General features: G+C 40.0%; 1 protein-coding gene across 4 annotated transcripts in view; it reads right to left on the bottom strand.

The window, feature by feature from the left end:
* Positions 1-12,150, bottom strand: part of megf10 (multiple EGF-like-domains 10) — a 39,456-nt gene extending 27,306 nt beyond the window's left edge. For all 4 annotated transcript variants that reach the window (XR_004777075.1, XM_035535666.1, XM_035535665.1 and 1 more), the window contains exons 1-4: positions 11,585-12,150; positions 3,560-3,684; positions 1,066-1,167; positions 636-736 (exon numbers count right to left, since the gene is read on the bottom strand). Coding sequence is in view for 3 of the 4 variants with exons in the window: in XM_035535666.1 (XP_035391559.1) it covers positions 636-736; positions 1,066-1,167; positions 3,560-3,681 (325 nt within the window). In the remaining variant the exon portion in view is untranslated. The remainder of the gene's footprint in view (positions 1-635; positions 737-1,065; positions 1,168-3,559; positions 3,685-11,584) is intronic.
* Positions 12,151-12,466: the final 316 nt, after the last annotated feature.

The raw sequence follows: 12,466 nt of genomic DNA on the forward strand, positions 1-12,466 counted from the left end.
TTAAATGTGGTTTTATTTACAATTAAATGTGGTTTTATTTACAATTGCAGTTAACAAAACCTATTTCTTTATTTCACTGAGTCAACTTATTATGTGCTTATGCTGGAAAAATAAATATATTTTCAAATAAATCTGGCTAATGTTTGGGATAGACTATTACTGTATATCTTTTTCAACTTGCAAAATGTTAAGTAACCAGCAAAAAAATGCTTTCTGTTTTCTTTCCATATGAATATGAATATTTGTACACATACTTTTCATATGAATGCATACACATCTGAAAAATAAACATAGGGACTTACCAAAAAAAAATGTATGTAATGGGTGTTCAATGCTTGTATGAAAACTCCATTGTACAGAACATTTCAACATTTAAGTTATATGTGTAGAAGTATACACCATTTGCCCCAGTGCGTCAAGGGAGGGTGCACACTATCACAAAAATGCTTGGAAGCCCTTTAAAAACTGAGGGAGCAGCATCCTCATGACATACCACACTGCCCATATTTGAACATTTTCACCGTAGATTTAGAAGATCTGTACTGGTTGTTCTACTGGTTGTCTGTGGGCTAGACTCAGACACACATGGATCAGAGACACATCGATGGTAAAATGAAAAATGCACTCCTACTTACGAACACATGTCTCACTGCTCTCATAGAAACCCGGGCAGCACTGAGACTTGCGGCGGTACATGGTCTTCTCTCCTCTCCGGTAGGCTGTCTTGTAGCTCACCCTGTATGCAGTCGAAGGTGTGGAGATGAGTGCACAAAGGACAACTCTTCGCTAAACCCTTACTATTCCTGCCAGTATTAGAAGTAATATTTCATGTCAGTAAAAGCTGGGGTGAGATTGTTTGTTCAGCCACAATGGAGCGTCATAACTGATTAAATAGAATTCATTAATTTAGTTAATTATAACTGATTCATAAAGAACAATTAATTGTAAATTAATGTTTAATTTTTATACTATTGTTCATCATCACTCACCCATTAAATTTATCTGAAGTTAGATTTAAGGTTAGTGTTAGAGTCTTTCTGTGCTCAGTGCAGATGACTCCCTCACCTGTGGCGTGTGCACTTGAACCATGTCAGGATATCAGTGCAGCTGGTGTAGTAGATCTGATCATACGGGTGTGCATACGACTCCTGCACAGTGACCGAATAACTGTGGAACACACACGCAGACACACACACAAACACACACATACACCAGGCACACACATACACACAAAGGACACACACATACACAAGCACTGTTGCTCTGTGATATGTTTACACAATTCATGTGTGGTCGCCATAACTCCAGCTCAAGTGGCTGACGAGAGCTGAGGCTAAGTGCTCAAATAAGAAGGGCACAATTAAGGTAACCATGTATCATAAGGGGATTATCTCACAGTTTTCACATGCTGCACATACTCCATGATACTGCTGTGCAGGGGCCCACCATGTGTGGGTGGCCTAGTAAAATCAGTGGTGCTGTTTTATTCGATCATCTCGCACTGAAACTTTGATGAAAAAGAACTGAGAAGGTAATACGAAGTAAACACCAAAAAAGTAATGTTCAAAAGCACAATCAACAACCTTCTGAAGAACATCTGAAGTAACTGCAGTAAGGTCTCAGTTGAATAATATTGTTGTTATAGTATCTGTATCTACTTGAAACCTTCTGAAATGCCTTCACAGTAACATTGCAAGCACTTCTGCTGTATATTTACATCGCAGAATTACATTGCCGTTATGCTTTAAGGTAAGCATGTCTAGTCTTCCACAGTTTCCTTTCAGTTAAGTATGATCTACAAAATTGTCTAATGGACAAACAAACACTTGGGAGTCCTCAAGTTACAGTTAGTGGAAACAACTGCTCCCTTATCTCCCTGATGGAACAGACTCCATAACTGTAGCGACATGACTCTCTCTCTTGTGGGAATGAGAAGTTTGGATGGGAAGAATATCACTTGGAATGTTTGCAAAATAAGTGAATTAATAGCTGTTTCATTCATAAGGATTGGCGCAACCATAATGGAGTCCACTGTCAGGGCAGGACTGATGCGGTGCTGAAATCTGTGAGGCAGTTGGTCAAATCTCTTACACTTTAAAATATTATTGGTATACAGCAGCACTACAGCACCATAGAGTGTTTGTCATTCATACACTTGTGAGAAACTTGTGACCTATCCACATTTCGTAGTTCATATTGCATACTGCTAGAATATGCTTGGTGCGCCATTCTTAAACATTCACTGCAGGCTCGAATGGTGGGAACTGTGTTGTTAGTAAGTGGACAACAGGGCATCATCCATGAAGCTAGCCAGGCTGGGATGTTGGGACCTAGTGCAAGACCACATTTGTGCTCTCTGGCAAGGCAGACCCTTCTCCATGGATCTCTCTTCATGGCTGCTTATACCACTGCAGCTGTTCCCGCGTGTTAGGCAGTGAAAGTGAATCCAGCTGGGAAAGTATCCTCTACCTTTGTTCTTTCCAATCTGCTTCAATGGATTCTCAAGCCATTCCTTAATTTGGCCACGGAAGTCTTCTGCCTAAACTATGTGCTTGTGGTGTGTGCGGTGGTGGTAGGAGGGCTTATTTTCTGTGTAGGTGTGTGTGCATGAGTTGTGTGTTTATTTTCTAATATTTTCAGGACAAAAATGTCCTGACTATGTAGGGAAGCCAGAGGGTCGTGTTGGCATTAGGTCCTGAATATATCTAAAAATAAACATATAACACACACACACACACACACACACCTGTACAAGCAATCTTAACAATGTAAGAAAACCTAAGTGATAATGAAAAATCTAGTTTTTGTTATAAAAAGCACTTAAAGGGCAAAAATGTGTATATGTGAATGTTTCATTACTTTTGCATGTTAGATTTGTTTGGCCGAGAATCTGTTACACATCCACTCCATTTGGAATATACATCATAAATAGATATGCCCACTCTGTCACTTAATAATGTTATGTTGCTATGCTGCTATGTGTTACCTGCTATATCTGGCTATATCTGTTCTACTCTGTAATGAAGTAAGTTGTTTTGATTTTCCTATGCTGCTACTTCTCACTGCCTTGTGTTTGATGGTAATTTTCAATGGCAAATTGCAGTTTTATATACTGTAAATTTCACATTCATCGGGCATTTACCGTTAATCTATTATGTGCTGGTACCAAAAAAGGAACACTAATAAAGACATCTCACTTTTGTGACTAGCAGAATGAACATGGAGCTATTCTAAAAAGCCTGACATTTATAAAAGCATATAAAAGCTATCTGCCCTTGCTCCAGACAGTGACTCTATGAAAAACACCAGTACCAATACATGTCATGTATTGTTCTATGCTATGCATTTTCCCTGACTAGCTATAAGACCAACCATGGACCCTTTTTTCCATAGCATGCATTCGTTCTTCTCTCTGACTTAACAGATAACGTCACAATACAGCAGGCATTCTTAGACTGTCAAAAATGTAACAATGAGAGTGCATAAGAGACAGGGGCTGGTTTGGAAACACGCCTTGTATGTATAAGAGGTTGGAGAGTATGTGAGGGCTTCTTTTCACCTTTCCCAGTGGCTGCAGACATTGGGGTCCTCCAGGTTCAGTGATGATGTCAGTCCCAGCAGGCAGCACGACAGGGCCAACAGGACAGCGCCAGAGTGGCACTGGAGTAGCATTGTGGGCATCACCTTCAGGAACCAAAGAGAAAAATCACAAATGAGATACACAGAACATTTCAATCTTCCACGGGTTTGCTCTTGATTAGAATTACACTCTCTCTCTCTCTCTCTCTCTCTCTCTCTCTCTCTCTCTCTCTCTCTCTCTCTCTCTCTCTCTCTCTCTCTCTCTCTCTCTCACACACACACACACACACACACACACACACACACACAGAAATAAAAATGATTTCAGTCACCTGGGTCCTAACAGTAATAAATTAAACAGTTCTAAGCAAATAAGATATGCAAAATTTAGTTGATCAGTGCTCCTTTGAAAACCTTCCTTCTTTTCTTAAGGTGGTCCTTCTCTGGTTCCACCATACTCAAAGCTCAACTCTACACTAGCCTTCATGCCATTGCTCTTATATCAGAAAATAACTACAAAAACCCACAATACACTTGTATGGAGCTGTCCAAATCCAGTCACTGGGGCTAATTTACATTTACAGCATTTAGCTGACACTTTTATGCAAATCATTTTATAATTATGACTCAGTACAACTTGAGGGTTAAGGGCCTTACTCAGGGGCTCAAGAGAGGCAACTCGGCAGTGGTGGGGCTAGAACCAGCAACCTTCCAATTACAAGTCAATTACCTTAACCACTGAGCTACCACTGCCCTAATTTAATTGATATTGTCCAATTAAAATACCATCTGAAATTCCTTGTGTCATAGTTTTTAAATTAAATTTTAATTTGGCACTATCGGACTAAAAACATGAAACATCTGCCTTCTATTAAACACTAATTGAAACTGCTTGTGTATGTTTCTCAATATTGTTGAAAGCAAAACTCTTGGAATGCCTTTGGGTTTGAGGATTTACAGGCTACTGAAACTACTACATAGTTTAAGCAGGCCTACAGAGAGTTTAATTATTGGATTCAGTGCTTTAAACAACACAATGACCACGCCCTGACACAACAGTGGTAGCAATGTATCAGATAGAGGGGTTCATCAAAGCAGGTCCATTTTTTATGACATATCAGCTGATGTATTTTTGCTAAATGTTTATGCTATCTGTTTATGCTAGATGGACATTGCTGTTTGAAGAACAGAAGCTTAGTGATTGTATTATTTTAGTTTCACCCTTTGACTAAGCAGCTAATTGATCACAAGGATTTAAAGTCAGTCAAGGATCTTTCATGGGCCAGCGCTTTAAAGTTCCCATGCCTTTCCTATTTCTCCTTGGTCTTGGTTGCATTCCCCCAAAATGACTCCTTCATCAACATACACCATATAATTTACATGTGACAGACAATGCATTGTTACATTTACAGTATGCTCATTCATAGACAGTGATCAAGGGTCTAAATATGTTTGAAATCCCTATTCATTTTGCTGTAGCTCCGCCACACTCATAAACTTAGATCAGCAACTCGTAAATAAACCTGCTAGATCTGACACTGGCTGAGTCATTGAAGAGTATCCCCACTGTATTTCTGTACTTAGAAACACAGATCAGCTACAACAATCCATGAATTTATTTATAGTGACCTATTACAGGGGAGTTTTTGAAACAGGCAAGTTCTTGGGCTGAATATGCACTTTTTTTCTTGGACTGGAATATACAAGGGGTAGAAGATTCCAGTTATGTCTAACATGTGTCCTGTATTCTGTGCTCTCTGCTCCTGAGATTGACAGGACTGTGTGGCAGTGGAGACAGATCCCACAGTGGGTGCCAGCTGAACCACATCATTAATACGCTGGCAGTGTTTTGGCTGGAGCGAATCACAGCGCCCTTTCGTCTAATGGCAGTACTGAAACAAGCTCACTCTCTCCTGGTGAGCAGATTCTTCCTGCCTGACTGATAGAGCTCAAACAAAGAGCCTTAGCCATCAGCAGTCACATCACATCTTAGGCAGCTATGCTAGAACAAAAAAACAGGCCCTGCACCAGGAACCCTTTTTTAAAATCCTTATTTTGACTATTTAGATAGATAGCAATTACACAGACCAGATTTTTATATACGGTCTGCAAAAGTTTTAAATCATTACCTCAATACACCTTATTTTGCAATGTCGTGGTGTGCAGAATTTGCAAGTATATTTTGTGGAATCCTTCTGATGTGGTTAGCTATTTTAAGCACTGGAGGGCAGGGTTGGTATGTTGTGTTCATTCTTGTTCATTCTGTGGGAGAGATGAGCTGGAATGTCTTTTTGGGAAAAAAAATTAAAAAATAGTCAAGGAATCTCTGAATGCAATTCATAAATTCCCTTTTCTAAGAGCTACATTAGGTCCTTTCATAGCAAAATACCAACAAACAGCAAAGAAACCATGTAGTCTCATTCTCTCTAACCCATTTGCTCAACAACTATTTTCCAAGAGATGGAATCTGCTTAGCGCACAGCTCTGAACCAGCAAAATCTCCTGTGATTGGAGGTTTCCTGTTACTTCAACAGCAACAACACACTGACAACATGCAGCAGTAAAGTTTCTACAGGGTAGCTGAACAAGGCAAGATCCACTGAAAAATGACTCAGGTGGGACCCACTCTGGTTTCACAAAGCCGACTGGCCACAGCTGCAGGGCGCAAAGCCCTCAACAACTGGGGGGTCATGCCAAACAAGGGTGTTGCTGTGGGGCCTGAAAAGACCCATACGCACTGGTCGCCTAGAGCAGAGGGGGGGAGACTCAGGGCCAACCACAGGGCTTTGATACACAAAGCAGACGCCCACACAAGCAGCCCAGCATCCGTACACGAGGCCAGGTCCCACTCTCTGAAGTGCTTCCAAGATCAGGACAGTGAATGAACAAAACATCCCCAAATATTTGCTCTTTTGCTCGTGAGGACTCAGCTCTGATGAATATCATTGTTGAGTTTTCAGAGTGATTTGGCTTTGTTGAGTATTCGGAGTGATCTGGATTCAAAAGGTCAGGAAGATAATATCTCCACAGGAACAAAGACATCAGAGCATATTGTCAGATGTACCAAGTGCAAGAACAAATATTATGTTGTTTTGTTTAAAAGTCTATTCCTCACATTTACTAGTATACCAATAGTTAAAGAACCTTAAGGCCAGCTAAAGTGTCTCAGTTATGTCATATGTTTCTAACACACCTTTCAACTAGTCAGCTAACTGTCTAGATTTTTGAGTTACAAGAAGAGCATAATAAATCTAAATTGACACAGGTTTCTGGAAGTTCGAAAGTTGCTTTAGGCAAACTTACCATTACAGCATTTTGAGCAAAAATGCTAAACACTTTGTCTTGGCTAGACATCATGAAGAGACAGATAACAATAAAAAAAAATAATAGCTACACATTCAGTGACACACTTTAGAAGTGTTAGCAAAATCAGTGCTTTATATCCTATGAATTAACTGCAGCACTTTTAATAACAATACTATAATTGTCCCATCTTTATAAAAAGCTAGACCCTTAACAGTATTTACTTTAGAAACCTTAAGTTCAGGCTCAGAGTCAATCTGAGTCCAGTCAAAACAATATCACATCCCACTTTAGCAAAGAACTCTGGAACAAACAAAAATCAGGGAAGAAGATGCCAAAACCTCTATATTTAATTCCCAGCTGTTTTAAAAGAGAAAGATGGATTGAGTTAAATTTGTTTAGAAAGCTGGTATGGATCAGACCCAGCTGAGACAGGAAGAGTCTCCCTTTGCCCTGTTATGTTCAGCTGTGCACCAGCACAGCACAGGCGTCTACTCCACTTTTCTCTCTGCTTTGAACTTACGAGCCATCGCATACCTGCTATTGCTCTGCAAACTACCAGTCTCTGTTCACCCTGCAAGGTCACAATGGTTCTGTTGTCAAAGTCAAATGAGTCACCCTGGGTTTGACTGGAAAGTGCACGTGTCATTCCAGTGGGAACATGTCCAAAGTGCTACGGGTAAAACAGCAGTGTGAAAGGTTCTGCTAAACATTTGTTCTGCCTGGGGTAATAGAAGCAGGTGTAACCCCAAGCCAGAACTTCCCTCCAAAAAAAAAACAAAAATCTCCCAGAATAATTAGTTTTCAAGTCACAGGTCAGTGGCTGCCTGCGCTTTTCAGAGCATACAGGCAGTGAGGGAGGGGCGCTCCATGGGATAAGCCACTCAGGAGGCTAATTAAAACAGAACCCCATATAAAACTGTTCTTTGTCCAAACTGTCTCCAGTTCTCTGTTTATTTAGACAGGTGGTGCCTGAGGAATGTGTCATAAGATGAATCCTTATCATGCAATGACAGCAGACTAATCTTTATACACCCACTCAAACCATCCACAATTTCTGCTGTTAATTCTGAGCATCCTATAAATAAAACATCTCAAGTGTTAGTTTCATCCATAGAACGTTTATCAATTGCAGTTAGAAATCATTGTTTCTGAGAAGTCAATCTCAAATTTCATGCCGTGTGCTTTATCAGTGCCACCACGAGAATATGGTTTTACCAAATGTCAGATCTTAAAGACATGCCCAGGCCCCATGCTAGAGGAATATGGGTCCCAACACAAGTGCTAGCTGCTGACAGCGTTTGGGGTGATGCAAGTGGGTGTGGGGCAGGAAATGGGCATTGTGTCTACTACGAGCCTCATATACAGTATGTCTCCTACCCTTAAGAGACCTCGGAATATAGTATTACCTACTCCAATGGTGAGTGGATTCTGACACAAACACTTGGACAGAGATTAAAACAGCCTTCAAACCATAAACAATATGGGTCAGTGCTCGATAAGTCAATACTTTCATATCACAAATTTTCATCACAGGAGATTTCCATTAAAAACTGACATGAGTCCTACACTGGTGAGTTTATTTCATGTTTGATGAAAAGGAACAGATGAATCTTTGGTTTGTACCTACCATGGCTGTGCAGTCAAGAGTGATACTATCCAGGATCTTATTTGTTTTATTATTATTATTTGGAATTGGACTTGCACAAAATAGAGGATGGGCTGGGATTCACTGGTGAAATGGTTTATATACAGAGATGATCACAAGAGGATGGAATACACTTGTACATTGTAACGTTAAAAATGCTCCACCACCATTGCCAGATGCATCTAAAATCAATTGTGTAAACAAGAGGGCTGGAATTCTTTCCATAATGGTGATTCTTTAGATCTGCCCATGCATGCAGAAATGATCACTGCTACAATTATTGCTCACATTCTGAATCAGGTTTAATTTACAGCTAAGATACTGATGAAGGCATCTTTGAGGAAAGACTAAGATCTACAAATCATCTAAAAGATCATCTTCCTTGCTCAACACGGGCATATTTCCAGAAATGTCTGAAGGGCAGAGCCTGAGGATGGAATCAGGTTGCAGTTTTGAAGCATTGTGTCGGATTGAGGAAAGCAAAACACAATATGGACAAAGGAAATAATCCAGACTTTCTCTGTGCAGCTACTGTAGTGAGGGGGAGTGGTTTTAAAAGCTTGAATGTAGACTAAAATTATGCTCATGACCTAGGTGAAGCATTAAACCTCCTTAGCTGTGCAGCCCAAGGTTTCATTCAGGGTAAGAAGCAGGGCAGCGCCCTGGATCCCTGGCAGCTTGAGGGAGCTCCTACATCGTTGAGAGCATTTGTAAGCTTTGTCTTTTTGTAGCTTGCTGTCTTCCCGCCCCGTTCACTGGGCTAGCCGGTAAAAGGAGACATATGTGCCTGTCACTCACACCACATCTCCATTTGTCCAGTCCTTTAGAGTGCTCCCACAAAACACACACCTTTTTATAAAAGTGAAAAATGCCATAAAGATTTAGCTTTTTTTTTTCAGAAACAAACTGCGTGTGAATGAACCACCAGCACCAGACACACACTAGTCAGAAGGCTCACAGCTACTCAGAGTCAGTTGATAGGGCCCCAAGTTTTACACAACTGTTCTAATATGTATTTTGTTTTTGTTTTTTTATTTGGTCTGGAGGCACAGAAATGTTCTTTATTTAAAACGAACTCTCTCCCTGAAATATTCTCTAATTTACGCCTTAATTCCTACACCTATAGGTGTTACACCTGTTTTATTGTGGTCTTTCCGACAAGGTCTCAAATATATTTAGTCAATTTCCATGTATAATTTAAGAGGTACCAGCAGTGAAACAAAAATATTTCTTTAGAGAAGTCATTTTAAAACTAGAAGTGAATGAAACTAAAGCATCTGCAACAGCTTGGCATATTTTTGTCCTCCAGAACACTTAGAAATAGGTCCATGATGACAAGACCTTTAATTATAACAGGGAATAATACTGGTTTTATTGCAACCAGCTGAAATAGCCTACCACTCCTAAAAAATAAAATAACTGGAGTTTCACTGACAATGTTATGGTTTTAATTAGCTGTATCATAGCAACAGGTTTTTTGGTAATTACATATGCAGTCATAATTCAAGACACAATATAGGCTATAATTCGTCAGATCTTGGGTCTTTCTATGGAGACAATATTCAGATGTATTAAATACAATATAGCCTGTGATTAAGTTACCTTAGTCACTGCAATTCAGAGCCTAGATAACAGAACTTCAAATGAGTCGCAAGCAGCAACTTCACCCAATGTATAAAACAAAGCTTCACCTACTCATGTCAAACTCTTACAGATGTTTCATAACAGATTAAATCCACTGGTCCGAGTGGAGCCGCAAAGGAAGCGAGATGATTAATGAACAGTGGCTGTGGATGAAAGCCGACAATGCCACACTGTTTAGGACATTTATTTGAATACTTTGTACTTTAGAAAATTGGTATTGGCTGGATAGAAGACTGGTAAGTGCGCCACTTTTGTTTTTTAAAAGTTTGAGGTTTGTTTGGGGTTTTTTTTGGTTTTTTTTGGTTAAACTGGATTCGATCCCGCGATCCACCACAGGCGGCGCAACGCTCCACGTGTCTCCAGTGAAACAATACATTCTGAATGTTGTTGTTGTTGTTGTTGTTGTTGTTGCTGCTGCTGCTGCTGCTGCTGCTGCTGCCGCCAGCTATTTGTCATGCACTTTCCACCTCAGCACTTTGAGCAGTAAAACAGCGAGAACTTTGGGCAAGTGCGTCCGCTCCTTTATTCAAAACCAGTCACATGACTTATGAAGTCCATAGAGAAACAAAGCGCGACACAGCAGGAGCGCTTCTCTTGTACCACCGTGCCCTGAGGACACTGGCAAGTGCTCCTCCGTAAAAATATCTTAAATCTGCAGACCCGTTGCGCAAGGCTTGATTTCTCGATACGTTACACGTTCTTCTTGTTAACACTTTACTAAACTTAAATTTTTTATTCTCGTTTATATGGGTCATGACAGGGTGCAGAGCCATAGTGTACTGAAAATCTCGGGATATAATAAACAAGAACGCTTGTGTATAAGGATGTGCAGTAGAGCTTGATGTAACACAACTTGAATCATTTAGCGCATGATAACCAAAACATCTCCACTTGTTTTTTTTTTTGTTTTTTTTTTGGGGGGGGGGGGGGGGGGACAAGCTAGTTAACCACAGGTGTACATGAGCATCACCTTCTTAATCTGGTGAAGGACAAATAAATCTCGTAAGAATTTCTATTATTTATAATTCAGAAGCCAATTTAAAAACAATGCTTATTTGGCTGGATATCGTGGCCAGCATGATCTAAGAGTTTACATGTTTAACCATATCTATTACTTCATATGGTAAATATGAGAGTTCGTAGTTATGTAGCTCCCAGAATGATCAATTAGCGATAACCATAATTTACAGAGTTACAGTTGACAGTGTTCACGGATTCTTCAAATTCAAACATTTTCACTCGTCTTTAATATGTAACATACTGCAGTAACCTTTGGAGACACTTAATAAATTAATTAGGTGAAGCCAATTAACCTCGGGGACAAACATTATTATAATTCTTATTAAATAACTTGATACTTAAAACGACAATAAAATTGTTATTTAAGTAAATAGATACAGCAAATCTCACCAGTTCTACGCAAGAGTATTTGACCGGTCCAAAGTCATGGATCCACTTTGAGAAGCGCGTTGACTTGGACGAAATTTCTCGTCGAAAAGTTCCTCAGCGGATGTGCTCTGTACATCAAATGAAAGATATTTCCACAAAGTTCAACGGTATCAAAACACGAGCCTTCAAATGATGGAACACAGATCCGGGGTTACCCCGTTAGCATCTCTTCACTTCTTTTCGGGACAGAGCACCTAAAGTGAGAAAACACCACTATCCAGTTTGTTGTCATGACCTCACTGCAGTGCCAGCCAATTAGAATGACAATTGTGAGGACTTTGTGTTAGCCACTGTGACTAACTTGTGATATTTTGACTAGTGTCTGTCTTAGGTTCTGCTGCTTTCAAGATTGAATATATAATTTTGGACAAAGTTTACGAAAACTTTTTTTTTTTTTTTAAATAAGTGATTGTTTTTTATCAGCGCACAAAAGTATACTTGGTATCATGCAGTCTGTTTCGGTACACGGCCTGATTGTTTAAGGTACGAGCAAAGAAAAATGTGTAAACTCCTTTACGGATGTCAACTCTTTCGTATCATTTTATAAATGTCGAAATTTACCCACTGTCTCGATCTCAAATTCTGCACGCCACTAATTCTATAGCAAATAAAATGTCGCCGCCTAGTGCTCAATTCGACCTGGGGCTGACCGTGGGCTGAGGATGAGTGTAGGTAGGTCTGTTGCGAAATATCCGTTAAAAAGAGTTGTAGCCTATTGCACTCTCACTAACCCAGATTGAACTTTGAATGAACTGAGGCGACAAGAACATGCTTGTCAATCACTTCTGTAGGCGGTATGTGTTTGCGAGAGATTTTGCCGCCAGTTCCCTCTGGTCTAGTCCA

The sequence above is a fragment of the Electrophorus electricus genome, chromosome 17 (genome assembly GCF_013358815.1).
Source record: "Electrophorus electricus isolate fEleEle1 chromosome 17, fEleEle1.pri, whole genome shotgun sequence".
Lineage (NCBI taxonomy): Eukaryota > Metazoa > Chordata > Actinopteri > Gymnotiformes > Gymnotidae > Electrophorus > Electrophorus electricus.